This window comes from Coniosporium apollinis (assembly GCF_000281105.1).
Source record: "Coniosporium apollinis CBS 100218 chromosome Unknown supercont1.24, whole genome shotgun sequence".
Lineage (NCBI taxonomy): Eukaryota > Fungi > Ascomycota > Dothideomycetes > Coniosporium > Coniosporium apollinis.
In genome coordinates this window covers 152,123-178,040 of record NW_006913286.1, presented here as the reverse complement: position 1 = coordinate 178,040, position 25,918 = coordinate 152,123, and the positions used below count along the sequence as shown (strand labels likewise).

General features: G+C 40.5%; 5 protein-coding genes across 5 annotated transcripts; 3 read left to right on the top strand and 2 right to left on the bottom strand.

The window, feature by feature from the left end:
• Positions 1-15,825: 15,825 nt before the first annotated feature.
• Positions 15,826-16,239, top strand: W97_05166 (uncharacterized protein; the record flags this gene model as incomplete). The annotated part of the gene is made up of 1 exon (XM_007783051.1): positions 15,826-16,239. The coding sequence occupies one exon, from the start codon at positions 15,826-15,828 to the stop codon at positions 16,237-16,239; it is 414 nt and encodes a 137-aa protein (XP_007781241.1).
• Positions 16,240-16,706: 467 nt separating this feature from the next.
• Positions 16,707-18,110, top strand: W97_05165 (uncharacterized protein; the record flags this gene model as incomplete). The annotated part of the gene is made up of 4 exons (XM_007783050.1): positions 16,707-16,757; positions 16,825-17,361; positions 17,423-17,611; positions 17,676-18,110. 4 exons carry the CDS (start codon positions 16,707-16,709, stop codon positions 18,108-18,110), a joined length of 1,212 nt encoding a protein of 403 aa, XP_007781240.1.
• A 122-nt stretch (positions 18,111-18,232) lies between these two features.
• Positions 18,233-19,184, bottom strand: W97_05164 (uncharacterized protein; the record flags this gene model as incomplete). Its single annotated transcript, XM_007783049.1, has 2 exons — positions 18,233-18,582; positions 18,671-19,184. The coding sequence occupies 2 exons, from the start codon at positions 19,182-19,184 to the stop codon at positions 18,233-18,235; spliced, it is 864 nt and encodes a 287-aa protein (XP_007781239.1).
• A 571-nt stretch (positions 19,185-19,755) lies between these two features.
• On the bottom strand, positions 19,756-22,208 carry W97_05163 (uncharacterized protein; the record flags this gene model as incomplete). Its single annotated transcript, XM_007783048.1, has 4 exons — positions 19,756-19,944; positions 19,995-21,686; positions 21,797-21,946; positions 22,026-22,208. The coding sequence occupies 4 exons, from the start codon at positions 22,206-22,208 to the stop codon at positions 19,756-19,758; spliced, it is 2,214 nt and encodes a 737-aa protein (XP_007781238.1).
• Positions 22,209-22,626: 418 nt separating this feature from the next.
• Positions 22,627-25,596, top strand: W97_05162 (uncharacterized protein; the record flags this gene model as incomplete). The annotated part of the gene is made up of 2 exons (XM_007783047.1): positions 22,627-22,654; positions 22,865-25,596. The coding sequence occupies 2 exons, from the start codon at positions 22,627-22,629 to the stop codon at positions 25,594-25,596; spliced, it is 2,760 nt and encodes a 919-aa protein (XP_007781237.1).
• Positions 25,597-25,918: the final 322 nt, after the last annotated feature.

The following is a 25,918-nucleotide window of genomic DNA, read 5'->3' as shown; positions in this document are numbered from 1 at the left end:
TCCTCATGGAGTAGACAAGGAGATCGGGAATCATTGTGGCGTCCGTGCCTTTGGCTTGCTTTGACAAGTGCGTTCCGCAGCGGAACCTTGAACTCCATGTATTGGTTGCGGACGCGCCTTCGCTAGGCAGTAGCAATGATTTGTATTATGCAGCGAGGCGTGATTGAGTTCGCTGTGTGTTGAGAAGCTTATTATCCTCACCTCCCATTACGTATGGCCGGCTTGCAATGGGGTTCACTAGCTTTCCACAGCCGAGCGCAGCGTTCGCTACATTCGTGAATAGAAGCATCCCGGACCCAAGTGTCCTGTCCAAGCCTAACCCCCTTCAAGTCTGCAACCCTATGGAAACACAGTTCATGTATTTATGTGCTGATACGGTTGCTGCGGCCTGCATGTAACACTAAAGCACCAGGTAACAGCTCCTCCTTCGGCGAGATATGTCATCTTCTTATGATATGCCTGAGTAGGGCTCCGCGCTGTTTCTGATGCTCTTGTATCTCTTGGACTAACAAAGTTTACTCTTTCTTCGCGGCTGGCAATCTGAGAGTAATCGTATGTTCGTGAAAAAATCACATCGGAGCCGGCGCTTCAGTCATTTCGGCGCTTACTAACACGATCGCAAAATGCTGAAGTCCATACTTAACAGCAGCATGGAAGCAAGATGATTAACGAGATGATATAATACTCTGTGGCGTATGAGTCACCCAGGAACACCATATAGGAATTTAGAGCTTCAGATTTGGACGGATAGCTGCGTTGATGTTACTTTGTCGGTGTTCCTCGGCAAGTGATTCTTTTCACGAGTACTGTCGTTTTCGATAACATAGGAAATCGCCACCGGAGCTTCCCCCCCACCAACGGGTATATATCCATCGTTCAATGAGGTTTTCAACACCACAACCGTCCCATTTGATGCCATAATGGTTCGCAAACTGGCTAATAATACTGTTGATGCTATTGTCCATCTTTTGAATTATGGTGCGCCGGTCAAGGAAGTCAGACGGCTTACTAGAGTCTCGAATGCTACAATTTATCGAATGCGATTAAGCCTGGAGGTATTTGGTCAACCTTATCCTCTATCGTTCGTGGCTCGAGGCCGTCCAAAGCTACTCACGGTGGCACAAGAAGATGTGAATAACCTCTTACTCCTAAACGACCGCAATGGATGCTGACTGCGGTGGAGTAGGCGCTCCTTGAATAGCTCCGGTTGAACCCTACCGCGTTCCTTGAAGAGATAGCTACCTGGCTAGACCAGCAGTTCGGTATTCGACCATCGATCCCTACCGTCTATTGAACAGGACGTAGTTCACCTAGACTAAGCTAAAAGCTCGGCTAACCAACTAGTTAGTCACCTAACTAACTAATGAGTCATTCGACTAACTCTATAAATCTCACTCTACTAAGTAACTACTAAGTAACTACTAACCACTAAGCTTTAACTATTAATAAACTATTAATAACGCTTTAAAATAGCTTGTAATATACTTAAAAATAATAGTAAAATTACTATAAGGCTTTATAAGGAGTTTCTAGCACGTTTAAAAGCTCCGCTAATATTATATAGGCTAACTATAATAACTATATAAAGTTAAAGATAATACTAATAGACCTCTAAGTTTTTATACTAGTAAAAACCTTCTACTTTATTTTAATTATATTATACTTTATAAAAGTAACTTATTAGAAACTTATTCTAAATATATTTCTAGCTATAAAAGGTGGCAGATATCTAACTTAGTAAGCTCTTCTACTACGTTAATATTAGAGAAGATATATTTAATAGAGTAAGTTACTTTATTCTAAATATATTTTAAGTATTTTACTAACTCTATATAGAAGAAGATAGGTGCCTATAGCGCCCTTATTACCTATATTAAAAAGACTAGTTACTCTAATATAGGCCTAAAGTTATATAGTTATAAACTTATTTAGAACTTATTTCTACTAATTTGCTTTAAAGGTTACTAAATAGTAAAATATTAAGACTAGAGCACTATCTAATAAGAAGTAAAATATAGTGAAGAGTATATTACTTCTATCTTATTTATAGCTTATTTTAACCTTCTTTTAGCCTTCTATACTAATATTATCAATATTAATATATTTAATAAAACTTGACTTTCCACTATGCGCTACCTTAGCGAAAACTACAACCGCCTCGAAAATTTCTACAGTAAAAACACCTATAGCGCTATAATAAATACTGCGTATTAAAATTGTAAAAAGTAGTTCTATAGTTTCTTAGTTTAGCCTTACGCTTTTAATGCATCCACTTTATAGTATCCTGCAACCGCTGCTATAAAAGCCTTAGAGTTTTAAAATTTTAGCTAAGGCTTAAGTCTTGCACTAGCTACGCACTAGCTTTAGGGGTTAAAATTATTACTATAGACCTTCTATCCTTACTATTACTATTCTTACCTACTACTGCAATACTATACCTAGATAAAAGAAAGGTAAATAAGCTTATCTACTATAATATTGCTAGCACTATTAGAAGTAATAGAACCTACTATAGTAAGAGCAATTATATATATAGGCTATTTAACTATAGTAGTAATACTAGAATAATGTCTTTATTATAGGGAACTTATTCTTAAGTATTAGTCCTTATACTCTTTTACAATCTTTTAATATCTATATAGGCTTATAGTAGGTAAGAGTAAGCTATATATAAACTCCCTATTCTTCTCCTCTACTTTAGCCTTTTATAAGCTAGCTTCCTCCCTTACACGCCTGCAATTAAACCGCACTACCTATTATTACCTATATAGCTTTTATAGAGAGCTTATCTTTAAATATTAACCCTTATATTCTTTTATAATTATTTAACACCCGCACTAGTTTATAGTAGATATACGTAGAGTCTCCTCTCGCTATTATATCCTATAGGTATTATACTAGACGTGCCTTTTCTTCTATATTTTCTACTACTACTTATATATATTCTTATGTACGCTCTGCTCTTTTTCCTTTACTATCTATAGATTCTAGTAACCGCGCTACTCCTTCTAACCTACCTCTCTATATACTATACTTATAGCAAAGGAGCGTAAGCTAATTAGCTATAGAAAATACTAAGGTGACTTCTATATAGTGGGGTATACTATCCTCTAACTAGTAGATATACGCGACGCCTAAGCCGGTTCTAAAAATAGACTTCTACTATATATAGAATTATAGAGGAACTATCTATAAGCTACATAATAATATTGCTAGAGAATCCTTATAGTAGAGGGTTAATTACTACTTTACGCTATAGCGCGCGCGCTACACTTACCGTCACTATAGGGTACTATATTAGATTAAGAAGAGAAGAGTAAATTTAATAAAAAAGAACCTATAGTTTAGCTACTACGTGGATAGCGCGGTGCGTGTACTCCTATAAGAGTAATACTCGTAGAAGCTATAGCAATTAATTATAGAGACGGAGGGTATAAACTAGTAGATATAACGCACACCTCTAACGAAGAAGTTCTATAAGTATATTTACTATTATAATAATACCTTTATATTCTACTCCCTCGGTGTAGATATTAATAAGAGGCTCATGTAGTAGCTATATAGCGCCTATATATTCCGCGCGTATAGCTAGCTCTACTATTATATTAGTGCGCTATAAGCTCCTACGGATTAGGCTTCTAGCTTTATATAACTATATATCTTTAATAGTAAGAAGAAGTAACTATAGTAGCGCGGCTAGGCGTTTTAACATCTAAGTATAAGAACCCTATATACTATTTAGCGCGTGCTATATACTACTAACCTATTTATATAGGTGTTTTATATTAATATAGAGAGACTCTATAATAATTATAGCATTACTATCTCTATTAGTATTATTAAGGCTACTATAACTAATTCACGTAAATATAACCGGCTAACTATAAGCGAGATTATAGTTCTTATATCTACCTCTATAGAAATAAATAATAGGACGCGTTAGATTATACGAGAGAATAAAACTAATAGTATACTATAGTTTATTAGTAAATAACATGTAGAGTATCTACCTATATAGTATCTACTACTTTATTTAAACAGCGAGCTAGGCTAGTAGTATAATTACCCGCTTATAAATAGACTATAGGTGCTATAAAAAGAAGGTATAGGTAAGATAGGTACGGCTATAAAAGGTAGAAAGGGTACTATAGAGATTATAGAGGGAGAGAGTCCCGCTTTAAGTAGTAAAAAAAAGAATAAGTAGAAGAAGAATAGTAATAGTGGTATAGATATATAGCGCGGCTATAATAGTTCCACGCGGGTCTTATAGTAGTAGTAGTAGAAATACTACCTATAGCTATACTACCTACTACCTACTTAGCTACTCGCGAGAAGACTATTCTATAAAGTAGCTATAGATACGTACGCCTTAATTACCGGCTTCTACTTATAGTAGTATAAATATAACTAAAAGACTCTATATATAGTATAGTATAGTAGTATACTTAATATACTACACGCGAATAACTAGATTACTAGCTAGAATATTAGCCGTAATATTATTCTTTCTATATTATATATTAGATCCCCGCGGTAGATATATAACCTTTAACTTAATACTATAGCTTTTACGCGCTACTTTAGCTCCTTTAATTTCTTTATTACCTTTACCTATAATCTATAGTAGTAAAAGATCTAGTATAAGCTTATAGCTAGCTAGACTACTATAAACCGCCTAGACTTAGTAAACTATATTTTCTATCTAAAGCTAAAATAGCTATAGCGTGAGACTCTAAAGGGCGAGGTACTTAGCTATATAGTAATTATTTACTAGATAATTAAGTTCTAGAAGCGTAGGCTTCTATATATCTATATACTACTAATTCTAGATCCCGCATTCTACTATAGCACTATGAAGAATATTAATATAGTTATCCGCGCAGATCTTTTTAATCTAGTAATAGAGCCTCTACTTTACAATATAGTTACCTATAATATACTATATAGCCCTTATAGGAAGCAGTACCTAGCTATAGGCTATATACGTAATAGTAGGTATAGATTTAGCTTCCTATATTAGTTCTAGAATAAGACTATACTTAGTAATAACTACTAGCCCTATTATAAGCGCCTAAATAATAGGTAAATCTTTTAAAAAAGTATATAAGGCTATATATAGTAACCGCAATATTATAGCCTAGAATCTCTATCTTTCTATTTATTTTAACGCGTATATTAATATAGAGTCCTATATAGGCTATAACATTATTAAGTACGCGTTTAAATATATCTTTAAAGGCCCTAACCGCGCTATAGTATTACTATAAGTATAGTAGTAGTAGTAGTAGCCTAGTGTAGTACCCTATATAGTAGCAGACAAGATCTAGAAGTATATTAACGCTTAATATATTACTATATATAAGGCTCTTTAGTATATATATAAGTTCTGCACGCATAGTCGCTTAACTCTAGTATAATAGCTTACACTCTACCTTAAGGGTGAGTAGCCTATTTACTTCTAGGCTAACTAGAATATTAAGACCCGCTTTATCTATAATGCAACCTATAGAACTATACTTACTAAGTTCTTTATAGTAAATATAAGAGGCCGCATTAAGTAGCGCTATTAGGACTTTCCCGTATACTATATATAGAGTAAGGGTTATAAGCGGTAGGCTCTCTATAATAGAGGCTTTATAGTTAGCTACGTAATATCGCTTTCTATTATAGTAAGTAAGGTATACTATCTATACCTACTACTAGTAAATATCGCTAGCTAGCGTTCTTTTAAGAATACCTACACCTTTAAAGGCTAGGTATATCTAATCTTCTAGGCCGCCTACCTCGCCTATAGACTATTATAGAATAATAGAGAGTACTTATAGGCGCTAGTAGAGGCTGCAGAGTTTTAGTTAGGGTAGTAGCTATATAAGCTTTTCGTGACTATACTAGCGAGCTATAGGTCTATAGACTTTATAGTACTATAGAATTACTTCTATAGTAATCTTATAGATAACTACTACTACTAGCTATAGACTATATATAGTGTCTAGAAGCTAACTTAGAAGTAGGCTAAGAATCTTATACTCTACTTACTTTATATAAGCCTTACCTACTATAACTAAATACTAGATAACTATAGTCTTCTATAGCCCTAGTATATCTAGCTTAAAAACTCTATAGACTACTATAACTATCTTCTATATAAGTAGCTTATATTTAATATAGAGGAGATATAGGCTAGCCTTACTAATAGCCTTCTACATCTAAATACTAAGTAGCGGCTTATTTCTAACCTACTTAACTAGATAGTAGAATCTAATTAAGATAGCCTCTTCTTTATTAATAGCCCTAGTAGTACTAGTAAAACCTTTTTATAGAACATCGTGCTATTCTACTAGTAGCTATAGAATAGAGTAGCACTTATAATAATAATATCTAGTATTACTACAACTCTACTTACTAGAAGCACTACTACGTACTCCTACTTTAAGATTCTAATTAATATTAATAAGTACTTAATCTATAATATACCTAAGTAGTCCCACCTTATAAAACTTCTATAGAAGACACGCCTAATCTTCTAGAATAAGACGGTAATATACTATTACTACGCAGTAGAGGTAGTCTTATAAATACTATAAGACCTCTATAATAAGGGCGATAATTAGTGGTAGCTTTCCTTTAGTAGTATTATAGTATACTTCTATAGTAACTTTTGCTAGATTCTACCTATATTTAAGTAGAGGACCCGCAGCTAGATTATTAACATAATACTTAAGTGTTCTATCTTATAGCGCCGCGTATATACCTTCTATCTTATATAGAATATATACTTATACTACCTAAATCTTACTCTAAGTAAGCGCTAGGAGATCATAGTATTTATAAAGCGGCTACTCTATATTAGTAAGTATATTGATTTAAATAGAAGGGTCTATTAGAACACGCAGGACTAGGTAATTAGTAATAGTATAGAGGTACTTACTACTACTATATTTTCTAGCCTTAGATGCTAGTAGCTACCTATAGATTAGCTATAGGACTCTATAATTCTCGCGCTAAAGAATAATATAGTAGATAGCGTAAACTAGCTACTTCTTAATATAATACTAGGCGTGGAGATAATCTCCTACTTAGTAGACTACTATAAGGATAGTATAGAAGCCGCAGCTCTTTCTAAGAAGTTTCTATACTCTATCAATATCCTATAGCTACCTCTATATATACTCCACCTCAAGCTTAGCTATCTAGTAATACTACTCTATAACCTTAATTTAGATAACAGCCTCTATAAAAGTATATAGTTAATAGTTCTCTCTATATCCTATACTTTACTACACTACTTAATTCTAGAGATATAGAGGTATAGTGCGATTATATAGCTACTATATATACCCTTAGATGCGCCTAGCTCTAATTAAGAGCTTAAGTTTATATAGTACTAGTTTCCTATTAGGCTCGCCTTTATAATAACTATTAATAAGGCCTAGGGCTAGAGCCTATCTAGTATTAGCCTACTTCTTAGTCTAGAGGTGTTTAGCTATAGCTAGTTATATATCGCGCTTAGCTATATTACCCGTCCTAATAGTATCTATATAGTACTACCTAATATAGATATTGCCGGCAGCAGCTACTTAAGAAATATAGTATATAGTAAGGTGCTATAAATATAGGAGAGTATAGAGACTAGTGTAGAAGAATTAGTGGTATATTATATATATATATTACTTTATAGTATATTGTGCTTAGGTATATAGTTTATATATTACTAGCAATATATCTATAGTAGTTTAATATAGATAGAAGGTATAGTATTATAGATATTACTAGTATAGAAGTAAGACGTGAAAGTAGAAATAGCCTTAATTAATACTATTAAAAGCTATAAGGTAGTATACTATCTACGTGCCTATAAACACTGTACTCGTATTACATACTAGGTGTAATATAGTATTATATCTATTACCGCGAGAGTTAAAGACTATAAGATAGTAATTTTACCTACTTTGCACTATTATAGAAGACTATATAGCTATCTAAAGTAGCTATATATATAACTAGCTATTTACATCTATATTATTATCTATAAAGCCCTACTACTCCTCTTTCTCTTTATTATTATTCTCCTCTATTACCTTCTATATAGTAAGGCGGCGGCTACTATTAAGGCTCTAGTTTAGAACTAGATAGCCTATATACTATATAGCTAAGTGAGTGTTATTCTTAATAATCTATATAGCTATATATATAGAGCTATAGTTAATATTATTAGGATTACTAGTGTCGTAGACTATATTAAGAAGGATATAGCGCTTTATAGTAGAGAAGATAAAGTAGAGAAGTTACTAAGGGGGTTATATATAGCTATAAGTGAGAGGTAGAGAGAGAGTACTACCTTATAAAGTATTTATAGATATTAAGACGCGAGGGCTAGAGACACTAGCGCGGGAATCTAGAGTAACTACTAGTATATTAGTATTAGTTCTATATAATTGATCGCGTTGATTTATATACTATATTTAGTACCTAGATTATAGCGCTTATAGTGGCTACCCTATATATAGTTGCTATATATTAGCAAAAGTTTTTGTCACCTCTGAGATCTTAGAGACACCTCTAAGAGCTTAGAGCTACTGACCCTATATCTATCTCGCGAGCGGCTCGCGAGCGGCTCGCAAGAAGCCCTATATACTCGGCTAAATTAAGCTTCTTAAGCTTCTCGAGCTTCTTGAGCTTCTCGAGCTTCTCGAGCTTCTTAAGCTTCTTAGGTTACTCAGAATACTCAGAGCTGCTAAGCTGCCAAGCTGCTGCACAAAGCTTCTATCTATCTAGCTCCATCAAGCTCTATCAAGCCTCAATCAACCACTACCCCCACTACGTGTAGAAGCAGCTATACTTGCATTATACGCCCGTAAAACTTTAAAAAAAAATGAGTTTAAACCGCTTAATCTTTAAAAACGTGGTTATTCTACCTCTGCTAGCTAGAGGGTGAAAAATTAAGCGAGAATAGAACTCCAAAAAGCAGCTCGTGGTAGCTTAGAGGCAGCTTAAGCATCTTAAGCATCTCGGCAGCTCGGTAGCTCTAAGGTCTTAGAGGTGGCTCTAAGAATCTAGTGGTAAAATCTGACGGCTCGGACGGCTTAGAGCTACCTCTAAGAATTTAGTGACGAAATCTAACGGCTTGGAGCTACTACTAGTTAAATCTAATAGCTCGAAGCTAGCTCTAAGCTATTAAAGTTATCGGAGCCGCATGCAAGTATCTTAGAGATAGTCAAGCTGCAAAACAAAACGCCGATATAGGTGCTACTATAGATATTAGAGTAAGCGCGGTAGTCTATAAATAGGCTATTATTACTATTAATACAGCTATTATAAGGGATTCTGTATAGTAAAGCGTAGATATATAGCTTTATAGGCTAGCGGAATATAAATTAATTAAGGTTATAAATACTATCGCGGTTTAGATGGAACTATAGGCGCGTATTACTAAGCTTAGAAAGACTATTAAGAAACTACTTATAACTACTATCTAGGATAGTCTTTATATAGAGAACTTCCTTTATAAACTTAACTAGATTCGCTTTACGCCTATTAGTATAGTTACTATAAGCTACCTTTTATAGAGTGTATATACCCTTAGCTAATAATATAGAAGGATTAGTGCCTTTAGCCTAGTAAGTATAATCTAGTACCTATAAATTGCGCTTTCTACTATTACTACTACCTTTACCTATACTTTAGCCGGTGGCTATAGAGCTAGAAGTAGGAATAATAACCTAGATACTAGCTATACTAAGTATACGCGCTAGTTAAATAGACTTAATAAGGGAGGTATATATAATTACGGTTAGGAGTTATTAGTTGAATAGAGGTTATAGAGTTCATAGTATTTTAATCTATATATAATACAGAATACTAGCGCTATTCTATGCATGCTAGTATACGCTAGTATATATTAGAAAGCCGTAGCCTACGCGTAGCGTAGAGACTTTATATATATATAGTATTATATAATTTATAAGAGAACTGCATCCTATATAGTATTTATAGTATTATGCGTAAGGTCTATAGTTCGAGTCCGCCTACAAAAGTACTTTTTAAGAATATATAATATACGCTTATAGCGAAATCTAATCTACACTATATTCTTTACTGTTTTCTTCACCCTATAGAAGGTCTGCAGCTCGAGTCCACCTTAGCGAGTACTTTTTAAGAATACTAGAAACTATTTTAGTGTAAAACGGGCACACCTTATATATACTTATTATACTACTAATTCTAAGCCTACTATAATCTTAATTAGTATAGGTACTATTACTAGTAATAATAGTAATAAGAAAGGCCCTTCTTTTAGTAAGAAGTATTACTATATAAGCTTATTCTTAACTTATTCTACTATTATTCTAATACCTTTTAGCTAGGAAAAATACTATAATTACTATTCCTACGACTCTAATTAGTAAGAGTAAGTGCTTAACACCTCTTTTGAGCTTAATTCTAACTTATTATAGGTAATAAGAATAAAGCACCTATTAAGATAAAAGCTACTATCTTAGGCGCCACAACTTAGCCTAAGACTTCTTTTAATAATAATAGAAAGGAAGTGCTACTAAGATTCTCTAGTATAGAGAATATTAATTTAACTAATAATGTATAATACTTAGAGCTTATTTAGAGCTTATTCTAAACTACTTTTTAGCTCTATTATTAGTATATACCTACCCTTACTAAGAAATAAGACTATATAGTTCCTTATATTAAGTGCGTGAAGAAGAGTAAGAAGAATAAGATATTTCTAGTCTTTTAAATGCTTAACCCTAATTTATTTAGAGATTACTTCTATATAAATTACTTAAACTAAAACCTCTATCGCAAAGATTATAGTAAGACTTAAAAAGATTATAATAGACGTAAGTTTTATTTTAAGTATTATAAGACTATAGCTAAGGTGTAGAGTATTAACGAAAGCGATATTATCTTATATTCTTTTAGTAATATAAATAAGGAGTCTAGTACTAAGAAAGAAAGTAAGAAAGAGTAATTAGAACTTATTCTAATCTTATTTAAAGATAAAAGCGCCTAGATCTTTTTTTACTTTTCTAGAACTACCTTTAAGCTTATTTTAAGCTCTTTCTAAGCTTAATAATACCTAGAGAAAGGGTAATTAAAAGGCTAGATAGCTTTAGTATCTATAATTAAGTAGCTATAAATATACTATAAGTATATTCTAAATATCTTTTACTTATTATACTTTTACTTATTTCTCTACCTTTACCTCTATTTATAACTTCCAAACTATTAACTCTTAGTGTTTTATCTTTACCCTTTCCCTTTAGAGTTTAAGCGATTCTTATTTCTTACTATAATTCTAGTTATTTTATAACGCCTACTAATAGATACTATTCTAAGTATTAGGCCTAAAGCTTATAAGCTATTTAAAATATACTTTAAATATCCTAGAAAGATATATATAGAAGCTATTAGTATTAGACTTAATAGTATCTAGTCTCTAGCTATTAATAGTAGTTTTAATATAGCTGTAGAGCTTTCTACTACTAATAGTAACCTTAAAACATATTTTAAAGAGGTTAAATAGCTTCTTATAATACTTAAGAATAAAGTAAAATTAAGTATATTATTAGGATCTTTAAGGTTGCTAAGATCTACTAGAGTAGCTTACTTTACCTAGTTTTTATCTTACCTATATTCTAAAATAGTTAAAAAGAAACTTAAAAGAAACTTATAAAGCCTTACTCTTAGTATATATATAATTCAAGTATTATACACTTATTAAACTACTCTAATAAGAATAGAATGATCTAAAGCGATTTTATAAATACTATTAATTAAAGTTATAAGAATTAAGAATTTTATTATTATAAGAAGTTTAGAAATATAGTCTAAATAAACTTAGAATAACCTACTATTATAGTAGTATAGAAGGTTTATTATATAAGAATTAGTATAGATTAAGCGCAATAAGTCTTAAGGTTCTTTAGTATTAAATTAGATAGTTAACTACTAGTTATATTATAGTATTAAGCTGTTATATACTTGTTCTATATACCTTATAGTCTTATATAATCTATTACTATAGTTCTATTACTACCTTAATAGTTCTATCTTAATATCTTATCTTTACAGATACTATAATAGAACTACTATCTCTAGATAATAATAGCCTAGTACTATAGTATAATATAATCTAATTAAAGAATAGAGGATAGTATAAGAGATAATAATAAATTAATATTATAAGATATAATCTAATCTATTATAAGAATATAAGACTCTTATTTTAAGTTAAGTATAATTCTAAACTACCCTATAGTATAAAATCGTGCGCTTATATATTATAGGCTAGAGTAGATATTTTTATAACTCTACTTTATTTACTTTATCTACTCTATCTTTCTTAGTGTGCTTTACTATAGATTAGATAGAGCGCGCTAAAATCTATAGAGCGTATTATATATTAGCCTATACCCGCTAGCATCTAACTAGACTACTAGTTCTTATTATATAATACTATCCCTCTTTTAGCCTAGATGTTAGTAACCTAAATTCCCTTAATGGAATCTATAGGCTAGTAGGTTAATATATTCACGTAAGTAGCTAGTAGCTTAATAGTATCAAGCTAGATGATTACTAGTAGTAAGATATATTCTATAGTTATTAAGAAATAACATCTAGTATTATATATAAAGACTAAAGCCTACTATCTATTAAATAGTAGGTATCTATAGATATAGAGAGAATACTAAGAAGGTAGAGTTATAATATCTAGCTTAATATTAAGCTAGGCTAGTATAGCTTAATACTATACTAAGGCTCTCCCCTAGCCGAATTATAATAAATATACTTAGAATAATCTATAAATTAGCTTATAGTATAATTACTAATACTCTTTAGCACTTTAGTAGATTAGTAGCACCTATATCTAGTTATAAATAGTATAGATAAACTAGTCCCTACTAGCTACTATATTAATACTTCTTTAGAAGTGAATATAGTAGAAGAGAGTAGTAAGCTTAATATAGATGCGCTAATCCTATTTAATTAGATTAATAGATAAGAGATACTTTCTAAAATCTTTATAATAGGTTAAAAGGATATTTAAAAAGCTTATATTATAATACTTACCTATAAATCGCTTTAAATCTATATTAATATAAATAGCTTAGAACTTATACTTTTTCTAATTAATATAAACCTAGTATATACATTAACTAGTTAGTTTCGGGATAATTTAGAATAATCTCTAGAAGATAAACTTATAGATAGCTATCTCTTTATTATCTATATAGATTCGTGTAAAGATAAAGACTATTTTATATTAAATATAGTTTGAAATAGATTTATAGGGTGTTATAAACTCTTTCTATAGTCTTTTAGCTACCTAATAATAAGAATCTTATTAATCTTATATATTTAGATTCTTTTAAAAGATATATCTACCTTAAATATCTTTTATTTTAGTAGAATCTTAGCTTAGTACTTACTAATATAGAAGATTATTATTCTATAGGTGTTGTATAAGGTTTAGAGAAAGACCTCTTAGATATAGAACTAGAAAAATAAGAAAATATTTAGAACAAGCTATAAAAGTGATTTAAGTATACTTACCTCCTCTAGGTTTATATATTATTCTTTTCTTAAATATAACCTCTTCTATATTTAATTCAAATAGGCTAAGAGTATACTAATTAAGTATTCTTTACTTTTTAATAAGAAGTAAGAATCTATTTATACTCGCTAAGCTATTATAGATCTTAGTAAGTAACTTCTCATTATAGTTCTTATAGAAGTCTTAGAGTTTAGGACTCTTAAGGAAATTAGCTAAAAATATATTATTTAACCTACTAGAAGTATTTTAGAAGCTTACTTACCTAATATAATCTTAGGATCTTATATTCACTAAATTACCTCTATAATCTTAGCTACTATATGTCTTAATGCCTAGTTTAGTGGTGGTAGTAGGTATTGTTAGACTTTTTATAAGGTAAATAGAACAGAGGAGATTCTACTTAGATTATCTAGTATAAAGAAATAGAATATAACATTATAAGGTATAATCTAGAAGTAACTAGGTTCTTAAGAGTAGTTAACACCTAAAAGGCTATTAGTAATATATTTATAGTAAGTTATAAATACTTACTATAGTCTTTTCTCTAGATAAGTTAATATTTAATCACCTTATACTTATTACTAGGCTACTATAACTATAGGTTATTTACTAGTATCGTAAGATAATTAAGATTATATTAGCTTTTAGCTTAAATTAAGCTTAAAAAATATTTATACAAGTTCTAAGCCATAGTATTTAAGTAAGTAAAGTAAGTCTAATAAACGCTAGATACTATCTATTTAATAGTTAGTAATATATTAGAAGTATATTCTTAGTTTAATAAACTAGGTTAGAGGTATACTTAATAGCTAATCTATGTTTATTATCTAGTTCTTAATAAGTAGTTCGCGCTCTAAAGCGGCTTCTTATAGTAATATAGAAACTATATAGAAAGTAAGTTATTAAGATAAAGTATTTTTAAAGCTTATAGTAAATCTATTTAAAGCTTATTTATATAGATCTAGCTTACTAGGGTTAAGATATAATTATAGCCACTAGATTTAGTTCTTAAGGTCTTTATTTATACTAGTATATTGTACTAGCTATAAGCTATTATAAAGATATTATAAATTTTTATACTAGTATATACCTTCTTATTCTTTTTACTAGTTATGTTCTCTAAGAAGTATAACTAGGTAGGCTTTAGCTTATAGACCTATCTACTTAAGTATTAGATTTAAAATTATTATAAATATATTTAAAGCTTGCTTCTAAGCTTTTATATTTTTTTATAAGATTCTTAGGGTTATCTATTATTCTAGTTAAGCTAATATAGTAGATATAGCCTATTCTATCTATCTTTAAGTAGTTAGAAAGGGTAGTATAGTACTCTATATATAGAGCCTAAAGTAAACTAGAAGTTATAATTATAAGCTAGGTTAGTATAGATAATATAGGCTTAAAGCTTATTAGAAATACATTTAGAATATAGTTAAAACTTAGTATAAAGGCTTACTTCTACCTATTCTCTAAACGCTTAGTTCTATTAATATATACTATTCTTAAGATTTAGAATAATATTTTTAAAAGTTAGTTTTAAGCTTACTTTTAGTGTCTTTCTCTTTGTTACTAGAGATATATATTAAAACAGAATCTTCTTTAGCTACCTACTAGTTAGTTTAATATACTAATTTATTTAGAAAATGTTCTAAATATACTATAATACACTTACCTATAGCGATATCTTAGTCTTAGTTTAGTAAGGTATTGTAGGAGTAATATAAGATAAGCTAACTATCTAATAACTCGAGCGACTAGCCCGGCTTTATAAATATGCCAAGACGACTAACCACTAGGATTCTTGCATTAGCGGGTTGATCGGCCGAGCTTTTAGCTTGGTCCAGGTGAACTGTACGCTCTCTATCGAACACTAGAGCGCGCGCGATATACCCGAAGGAAGACGACACGGCGCACGGTTGAACAGAACGAGCTCCTTCGGACTAGTGCCTGGCTGCAACCACAGCCCTGCCCAAGACCGGGCAAGGAATCTGCTCAAGGCCCCCTTGGCCCCCAAGGCACAGTCGATCACTGGTCTTGAGAATGACGGTGTACGTCGGAGATGTCAGGATTTGAGGAGATTATAAAATAACAGACATTGCATCTGTCTATTCTGCTTCAGCGCACTCCAATCCTCAAGTCTTTGCAGCCATACTACTCTATCAACCCGACACTCAAGGTTCGGCGCAACAGAGGAAGCCGATTCTGCTCCCTTTGTTCCTCGCAAACCACGCTGAGGTCCCAGTTCAACATTCACCATGTCTTCCAACACTACCATCGTCCCGAACTCCGCGACCACCTCTTCTCCTGGCCTACCAACTGACAGATGTGCCCTCGGAGAAGGGCCCAGCATCCCGCGCAAAGTGCTCAACTACACCGCAGGAACCGGTTATTGCCAATTCAACTTTCCGTACTACCTTAGAAACCTCAGCAGATGCTGCGACGAGAACGAGGTGCATGTCTGGAATAATTGCACCCACTTTTGCCAAACGAACAGAGATGTGCGCGCTTGGGGCAACTGCATCGAGAGCACGCTGCCGGACTTTCCAGGGGTAATTCCAGGGTATGGGTGTGGGAATGCGACCGCGACGGGACAGGCGGGGAGGAGCAGTGTGGGCTGGATGGGGATGGTGGTTGTGGGGTTGGCTGTTTTGGCTAGTACAGGAGTTTAGGGTAGGCCCAAGTTGAGGATCGAACACGGCATGGAATGATACCCTGTTGTAATATCTTTCCTCACTTAAACGGAGATTTAGCGAAAGTGATCTGGTGTATGGTGATATCTGTTGAAGCATCATTTTCAAAGCCGTCTGTAATCCAGTGGGAGCTACGATGCTCTAATGTTTAACGGACTCTGCTAGAATCTCAGTGGCTTGAGACAAATATAAGTTTTACAGACATTACAGTCCGGATATCTACATTAGAGGAGAACGCGGAATCATGCTACGGGAGCAGATATTGCATATATGTTCTGCTATGCGTACCTATTTGATCGTTTTGTGACCTGGGTGCCTGACTTTTGAGACGACCAAACCCCCACCACGAAGACATCGGTCAGGCGCACCGGCCTCAAACCTCCAACAACACGCCAACATATTAACATAATACACCCCGCTTCAAAGGAGCCGCGACTTCACCAAGCATGGCTGAACCCACGACCACAAAACTCAACCCCGAAACCCACCTCCTCCTCGTACGAGCCCCCCACTTCACCTCCCACCAAGCCCGCAGTTCACCACACGCCTGCTAACCCACCCCAGGACCAACCCCTCCTCCGCATGCCCTACGAGCTCTCCCGCAAGAACTACAAAGCCGCCAGCCGCATATTCGAACAACACCGCGACGCAACGCTCAAAGACCTCAAAAACAGCGCCAACGCCGCGCTCAGCGCCCCCGACGCCCCGAAAGCCCTCTCAGACCTCGACGCCATGATATCACGACTCCAGACGCTCAAGCGCAAGCTCTCGGACCTGCAGCAGACGGAAGAAAATATACAGCGCCAATCCAAAGCCCGCATCGCGCACCTGAACGAGCTCTACCAGATCCCGAGCCTGGCGGATGTGAAGTATGATGAGTGGAGCCGGGTGAGGCTGGATAGGCTGCTGGTAGACTATTTGCTGAGGAGTGGGTATGGGGAGAGCGCGAGGCAGCTGGCGCAGGAGAAGGGGATCGAGGAGTTGGTGGATGTGGAGGCGTTTGTGGAATGTTTCCGTATTGAGGAGAGTCTTAGGAAGGGGCAGCCGAAGGCGGCTTTGCTGTGGTGTGCGGACAATAAACAGGCGCTCAAGAAGATTAATGTGAGTGGACTTTGGGAGCTTCAGAATGGTAGGAGCAAAGTGCTGACGGGTGATGGCGCAGAGCAATCTTGAGTTCGAGCTACGGTTGCAGCAATATATTGAGATGATACGGACTGGCGACACGCAGAAGCTCATGGAGGCCACGATGTACGCAAGGAAGTTCCTGGCACCGCATCAGGACACGAACTTTGCCATCAGAGCAGCAGGTCTATTGGCATTTCCGCCAGATACGCCAGCGGAGCCGTACAAGGTACAACGACTATCCTGCTACTCTTAAATTCCTTCTCAGGTCCTAGCGCTAATACATACTCAAGACCCTCTACTCTTCCGCCCGCTGGGAGCACCTGGCAACCCTCTTCGTCCAAACCCACCACTCCCTCTTCTCCCTCCCGCCCCGACCACTCCTCCACATCGCACTCTCCGCCGGCCTCTCCGCGCTCAAGACACCCTTCTGCCACTCCCAAACCGCATCCTGCTCCGAGAACGCCCTGTCATCAACCACATCCGTCTGTCCCATCTGCTCCACCGAGCTGAACACGCTGGCGCGCAACGTGCCGTACGCCCACCACACGAAAAGCCACGTCGAGAACGATCCGGTGGTGTTGCCTAACGGGCGGATATATGGGAGCGAGCGGCTGCGGCAGTTCAACGAGATGGTTGGGACGGCGCCGGGGAAGATCAAGGATCCGAGGGATCCGATGGGGACGGCGTATGATGAGAGCCAGGTCAAGAAGGTGTATATCTCGTGATTCGTGCTGGTCGGTTTGATCTGGGGGTTGGCCTTGTCTATAGCTTTTGTTTCATAGCGATGGCGTCTTGTGCTGGGGTGTTTTGGGGGTTTCCATAGTGGTAAGCTCTTAGCGGCAATCACTCAACCATCCTCACTGTCCTCGTCGGTCTCCTCATCTCTCCTCCTCTTCGATTTCGGCTCCTTCGCCCGCTCGCCCTCCTCAGCCTTCTCGAACACGTAGGTTCTCGCTGGCCTGTCCTCCCCCTTCCATCCACCATCTCCCTCGATATTTCCCAGCGTCCGAGCGTGCCTGTATCCCGGATACGCCTCTGCGCTGAACTTGAAGCTCCTGCCAACTTTCAACCCAACGTGTCGCGCCAGATCCCGGATGTTCCACAGCGTATAGGGTTCGCCTTCGAAGAGGGTGACGATGATAGTGCCATCCGGAGCAAGGAGGGGGAGCGCAGCGCGAAAGAAGGCGACGAGGAGTTCTAAACGCGTGGGGTCAGTATTAGCAACACCTCCCACACATGCCTACGCAAGCAACACCAAACGAACAGCGGCCGAGAACAAACCTACCCTGGTTATACCTAACCTGCCGATTCACATCCCTGCTCTTCCCGCCCACATGCGGGAAATTAAAAACAACCCTATCCCACTCCTTCCCCCTGAGCTCCCTCCGTTTTCCCAACTTCGTAGCATCAACCCCATAAAGCACACTCATGCCCTCGGCCTCCAGCTCCTCAATATGCCCCGCCGCCTGGGTGTATTTTCGAAGTAGCTCCTCGGCGGAGTCGAGGCATGTTGCGGTGAGGTCTGCGCAGCCGTGGTGCGTGAGGAGAGAGAGCGAGAACGAGAAGTCGCCTTCGCCGACTAGCAGGATACGGTCGTGTGGGTCGAAGGGGATCTCGGGACGCGAGTGCTGAGGAGATTTGGTGGGGGCCTGCTGTTTGGCGCTCTTCTCCGGTTTTGGTGCGGCTTTGGGCGGTGGCTGGGGATGTTTTGCGGAAAAGGGCTTCTTGGGCGCGTGTTTGGCGTGGGTGGAGTCATGGTGCTTCCGGTACTTGGTGTTTTTGAGCTTGCGTTTGCCCATTGCCGCGTTGGTGGATGGGAAGGCGCGGAATGCAGGTGTGGGGAAAATAAGGTGCGGCTCAAATTAAGCTTCTTGGGCGAGCGGGATTGCGTCGGAGTTGGTGAACGCGAGCATGTGACGTAAATGGCGGGATTATGTGCACCGACAACATCGGAGGATAACGACACGATACACAAGCCTCAGGTTTCAGAATTCTCGAACTATCCATTTTGTACATGGCATTTGTCGCTCTGCTACGCTACGACCGAAAACCCTCAAACACCCATTGCAACCAAGCCAATCGCTATCCCACGCCCGCCTCAATAAGTGACCTCAGCGCAGGAGCCAATTATCCAAGCCCATGCAGACGACATAGAAAAGCTGCGAGACCGGAGATGAAGATCTAAAAGCAAAGACTCAGAGGGGAATGGTGCAGTGGTCTGCAGAATACCTCGCCGTGCATGATCCTGCAACGCCAAAAACGCCTCTTCTTAGCGTGAGAATTAACTGTCCAAATCAGCCGCAACATTAAGGAAGCAAACCGCTGTCGAGTCGGCCCGTAAGAGAGTATGCTACATGAAGGAATTTGAAGTTAGTTATCGTACTGGTTGAAGTAAACCGGCATATGGTCATTCGCGCCGAAGGCTTTGAGGCATGCCGGACATTTCCGCGATCGCAAAGAGATTTGCTTGTTGACGCATGCTCGGCAAAACATGTGGCCGCAAGTCGTGAGCGCAGTGTTCTTCTTCTCGGATTTGCACACTGAACAGTAGATCATGTCCTAGGCTCAGTCAGCAGCCGCGTACTAGATGGGTCGGTGCGAATACTTACAATGAGCATCTCCTGCTTCGCATTCTTGCCTCCGGACTCCTTGCCGCTCTTCTTCAGCTTCTCGAAGCTTTTGCTCATCTCTGCCAGCTTGACATTCAGCTCCTCCACCTTAACTTCGGCCTCCCTCTGTGCGATCGAAGCTGCTAGTGACGCGGAGTCTTTAGCCAGTAGAACCTTCTTGAGCTCCACAATCTGTGAGTGGAGGCCTTCCGCGCAGATAGTGGCGTCCGTCAGCTTTTGTTGCAGCATCCGGTGCTGCTGCGACAGGATGTTTAGCTGCTCTTTGGCCTCAGCGAGCTGCTTCTCGAGGCTAGAGACAAGATTTTGACTGCTGCTGTCGGCTTCCTTGAGCTGAGTTATGATTTCTGAACTCCTGACGTTCTGCGCTCGCATGGTACGATTTTCGATCTCTCTTGCCTCCTTCGCCTTCATGGCGCCGAAGTACTTCTGGTCCGCCTTGGCCTTCTCCGCTGTGAGTCGCTGTACTTGTTCTTCCCAGGACACGATTTCCGCAATCTTCTTGTTCGCCAGTTGATGGGCCTTTTGCCAAGCAGCTTGCATCGAGGGGAGCTCGTTATTGAGTAGCTCATAGGACTTTTCCAGAGTCGCGACTTTGGTCCGCAACTCTTCGACGCTCAGAGCTGCCAAAGCTCCCGGATCAGCGGACAACGGCTGTGTCTCGCCGCATTGTGTACGTAGCCGTTCTACTTCGATCTCCAATGCGGCTATCCGGCTTTCGCGCGCACCCGCTAGCTCTTTGATCTGATCCGACGACATATGCTGCTCATCCAGTGCTGCTTTCTTCATAGCGGCTTCGACTATCAGTTCATCTCGGGAATTTCGAATCCTGGTTAGGTTCATCTCTGCCTGAGACAATTGACTGTCCACCTCACTGATGGCATTGCGTGTTTCTTCGTCCATCTGCATCCGGTAAGCGGTCCTCTCGGCCTGCAACTTCTGCGCCTCCTCCCGCAGCTGGACATTGGTTGCTTCCAAATGGTTGATACGTTTGATTACATCTTCATGCTGGGATTTCAGCGCCTTGAACAGATTGGTCTTTGCGTAATCGTCATCAGACAATCCAGCAAACTTGACTGTCAAAGCGGTCACCTCTTCGGTCAACTTCTTGTTCGCGGCTTCGAGCTCCTCCAGTTGTTCTTTGCGCTTCGCGGCTACGGCAACGGCAGATCTCCGAGCCGCTTCTGCTTCGGCATGATTACCAGATTCCTCCACGCCGTTAGCCTCTGCTGGATCCTCTCCCTTCACTTCTGCTGGTTCAGGGCGGGAGCTTTGCGTAGCTTGTCGCTCCAGCTTTGCGACGGTGGCACTCTTTGCTCGATCCAGTTTCTTCTCAGCAACCATGTACCGGTAAGATGCATTTTCAAGACGCTCCGATAGTTGTTCTTTTTCCGCTGTGACCTTGCGCAGTTCTGCAATATGGCTCTTTTCGAAGGCCAACAGTTTTGTTATTCGCTCCTGGAGTTGACGAACGTCCGTTGAAGAGCTGGGTATCCTGCTGAAAAGGTCGTTCAAAAGTCCCTTGATCGTGTCAGATCTCGACGACAGATGCTGCTGGAATTTCTCGATGTCTGCAAAGAATAACCAGGTAGGGAAGCGCTCGGCATCTGCAATCCATGTCAGCCGTGAGTCCATGCTGTTAGTAGCCGGTAAGCCCACAAGCATACCATTATGCTGTTGTTGCCCTAGGGAAGCAAGCGTGTCGTTGACGATGACTCGAACTTCGTCAATAAGCTACGCAGAGGTTTTAGTCAGCCCCTGCGCTCAGCGGAGTATTACTGCACACGAACCTGGGCGAACCACGAATCGATAACGTGTAGATGGTCATCATGGTATGCCGTCTTCTTCTCCATCTCTACGACCTGTGCCTCCAGCACCGCCTTCTCCCGCTTGTACTCCTTCATCTGCCGCAGGATCGCATCCTTCTGATACAACTAGTAGGACGTACGTGTCAGCGGAGACCGACCTGAATGCGTGAGGTGACGGGATGGTGCGGGGCTGCAGACAACGAACCTCGAGCTCTTTAAGGTGACTGTCAGCATCATCGGACACAGGCTTGGCGCCGTTCACGGTAGCTTGCCTCTTGGCCGGAGGAGCAGCATCCTCACTGTCAGCCATGACCGGCCGTTTGCGGTCCTCCATCTTGACGAGGCCAAGTGAGGGGACTGCAGCGACTGTGCGGGTGTCGAGTTTCATGTGGGCTGAAGGGAGAGGCTGAGTGGAACGAAGCGCGGCGCTGCCAGAAACGAGATGCAGATGTCAAAGCGGCCGTGTATGCACATTGAATGATGGAGATGTTGGGCGACAGTGGCGATGTTGTTGATTTGTGATCGCATGTGCCTTCAGGTTCAGGGTTGAGATGAGGTGAGGTCGAAGTGGGAGCGAGTTCTGTGAGCCTTTGCGCCTTCGCGTTCGCTAAGCCACTTCGGGCAAGGCTCGGCTGCGTTTTAATCAGCGCCTTGGCGTTTCGGCGTTTCGGCGTTTCAGCCCAGCATCTGACACGACCATCTGTCAAACACCGCGAGTCCTCGTACCTGCCTCCTCTTATGGACCTCGCTGGAGAATCATACTGCGAAAACTGCTTGCAAGGGCGGACTAATCCAAGCTAGCAATAATGTCGGCCTTTGGCAGTTCTGTCATCAGTAGGTCTCGTGTTTCCCATAAATTTTCTTTCTGAGTTGCGCTTCTCTCGTTTCTGCCTTCAAGGTCTTCATGAAGCTGTCGAAACAACCACTCTTGCGTTTTATCGATACTTCCATAGCGTCACTCCCCTTTTGTCAAGATACAAATACCAAATCGTCGCAGCGTTAAAACGACTGTGCGTGGTCGGGACCTGATCCTTCCATTTCCAGATAAATCGGGCAAGAAGCTTGCGCCGAAGGCCCCACAACGACGACGTCCTGGTGCAGGGACTGCATCCCAAACTGCATCTCAGACCGCATCACAGGCAGCGTCCCCCGCCGCTGCAACATCCACGACTGAAGATCAGGCGCCGCCACGTGCAGAGGTTACTACCGCTACTGCGCCCTCAACGCAGGTGGTTAGCCTAGATGTGCCGCAGAATTTCTCTCAGGCTTCAGCTCCACCTCCGGAAAACCCCGCTCCTGCCGCTGCGGTAGCACCGAAGGCTGCCACTGGTAATGCACCCGACCAAGCAGCATCAGTAAGTGATGAAGTACTCGCTGCAAAGCCAAGCCAAAGTGGACCGTTGCCAGCAGTTAAAGTCACTAAACCAACAAATGCCGATCAGTCATCCGTAAGGACGACAAGCGGTGTAGCTTCCGGAATACCTGGACCTTGGTCATCAACTGGAAAATCCCCGGCAGCCGGGGAAAGCCATGCTGGTGACAGTGTGGAGGGTTTATCCGAGCCACCAAACGTGCCCGCTTCAAACACGCGAGAGGAGACGTCAATATCACATGAGCCTGAACAAGCTACGGCTGGACTGGATGTCAGGCATGCCAGTCGAGGTGACACGACCGGGCAAGGCGGTTCTGGAAGACAACAGGATGTCCCATCAAGGAGCTCACCGTCCATCACCAAGCCTACAACGCACGCTAGAGACGAGAACGAGGACCAGATAGCCGAAAGGTCGCCCAAACGGCGACGTATCGAGCCGGCGAGCCAGTCACAACAAACTTCACCTCCGAGTTCGGAGCAACCTGCAGTCTCCGCTACTGCGACTGAAGAGCCCTCCACTGGGACTGAGCAGACTACACCAGCGCCACGAACGGAAGGAACACCGCCATCAACAGAGGAAACAACGGATGGCAGCAACATTCAGAAAAAGACTAAAGCATTGGCTGCGTTGGCGGGCAAGAAGAAGGTTACACTGACCAGGACAGTAAAGAGTATTAGAGGATCAACTCGCCAAGCCGCGGCAGCAGCTTCCACGGCGCAGTTTGGAGAGAGTTCGGTGACTGTGCCACAGGAAGACGAGCAAAACGAACCATCACAAACGGAGGTTGGGACTGCCGCAGCGAAACCAACGAGCAAGTCACGTGCGCCGGGAGGCACCAAGAGAGCGACCGCAAAGGGGAAGACGGCTCCGACGCAACAATCGGGCGCCAGTGGCGACTCTCAAGATAATACAGGGGAAGCTTCGAATCCGTCTGACGAAGCGCCCACCACGACTACAGAAGAAACTGGTACAAGAGGCGACGCTGAAGCCGGAGCTCAATCCGCAGCCGCGAAAAAAGTACGCAAGCCGAGAAAAGACAGAGGAATTCCTAGGAAAAGAGGAGCTGCGACTGCTAATAATGAGGCTCAGCCAGCGGAAGGCGAAGCCCAAACTGAAGGTGGTGCGGAAGTTCGAGATGGTGCGACTGCTCGTATAAAGACGTCTAAGAAACCGAGAAAGAAGCCTACAGCTGCGAATGCAAGTGAGGAGACGCCTGGGCCGACCACAACCACCGACCATGTCGAGCAAGCTGGGGACCAGGATACTGCACCGACGCGCAAGCCTAAGTCAAAACCAAAATCAAAACCAAAACCGAAGAACCCGAGGAAAAGGATGAGAGCGACCACAGAACCGAATGCCGAAACTGCAGTAGACGGAGAAGCTGGTCAGACATCCGCAGGAGCGAACAGAGACGAACAATCAGCCCCTCCCAAAAAGCGCGGAGGTCGCAAGCGCGCAGAAACTCCCGAAGATGCTGAAGAAACAACCATTGACCCGACGCAAACCACCATGTTCGACATAGGCACAGAGCGCCGCCAAGGCCAGCTCTCCCAGCGCGAGAAAGCTATGCGCGAAATCAACTGGGACGAAGTCAAGCGCAAGCGACAAGAGGAGATGGACCGCGACGACGCCCGGCGTTCCAATCAGGCCGATGTAGAAAATGCCCTCAAAGAAGCGGAGCGCGCGCAAGAAGTCCGAAAGGCGCAGAGCGGAGGCATCAAGATGAAGCTCGTGAATGGGAGGATGGTTGTCGATAACAGCTCTACGCACATTGATCGGCGGGCGGAAGCGATGGAGGAAGACGAGGATCTGGTGGAAGTCGAGGAGGACGACCTCACTGTGCGCATGACGACGGCGACGTATCTTGGTGAAGGCCGCAAGGACCCGGCGGAGCGGAGGATGGTGAATCGAAAGAATAAGAACTGGAGCGAGGCGGAGACGGAGGCGTTCTACGACGCGCTCAAGATGTTCGGCATAGACTTCTTCGTCATCTCGAAGCTGTTTCCAGGCAAGACAAGGCGACACATCAAGCTCAAGTTCGTGCGCGAGGAGCGAGCCGACCCAGCTCGCGTCAACGCGGCACTGGTGGGTGAGAGGGTTCCGATAGACTTCGATTACTTTGTAGCGAACTACCGTGAGGATCAGCGGCCTGAGAAATGGGTCGATCCGAAGGAGCTAAAAGCTGAGCTTGAGGAGATGGACAAACAGGACGAGGAGGAGTTCCAGCGGCAGAGGATGGAGCTGGCGGAGCAAGCGAAGAACCGCAAGGCTTTTGAGGCGGGCGGAGGTGAGGAGGAGGGGGACAGGCCGAAGGGTAAGGGAAAGAAGAAGGCGGATAAGATGAAGGCGGCGGCTCCTGGCCGCGAAGAGGATGTGGAGGTGCTGGAGACTTTTGAGGATTGAAATGCGTTGTGAGGCTGCTATGATGGAAGGTCTGTATATTTCTCAGGCCTGGTTGCTTCACTGCCTTCGGTCAACGAACTCTGCTCGTCTGTCAAAGTCACCAGCTCTGCGACGGGCTGAGTGATGTCATCAGCGTTCGGCTGTCAGTGGCAAGCTTACCGTAGTCACGTTGCCTTGGCTGGACAAAAACAAGCTTATAGCAGTACCGACCGACCAATGCAAGCTCTTATCTGGCGGTGAGACCAATACTTGACCATGCTGGTCCTCTGCCTTTCCTTTCTCTGAGTTCTGGCAACACCACACACAAACTAACAGCTCCGCT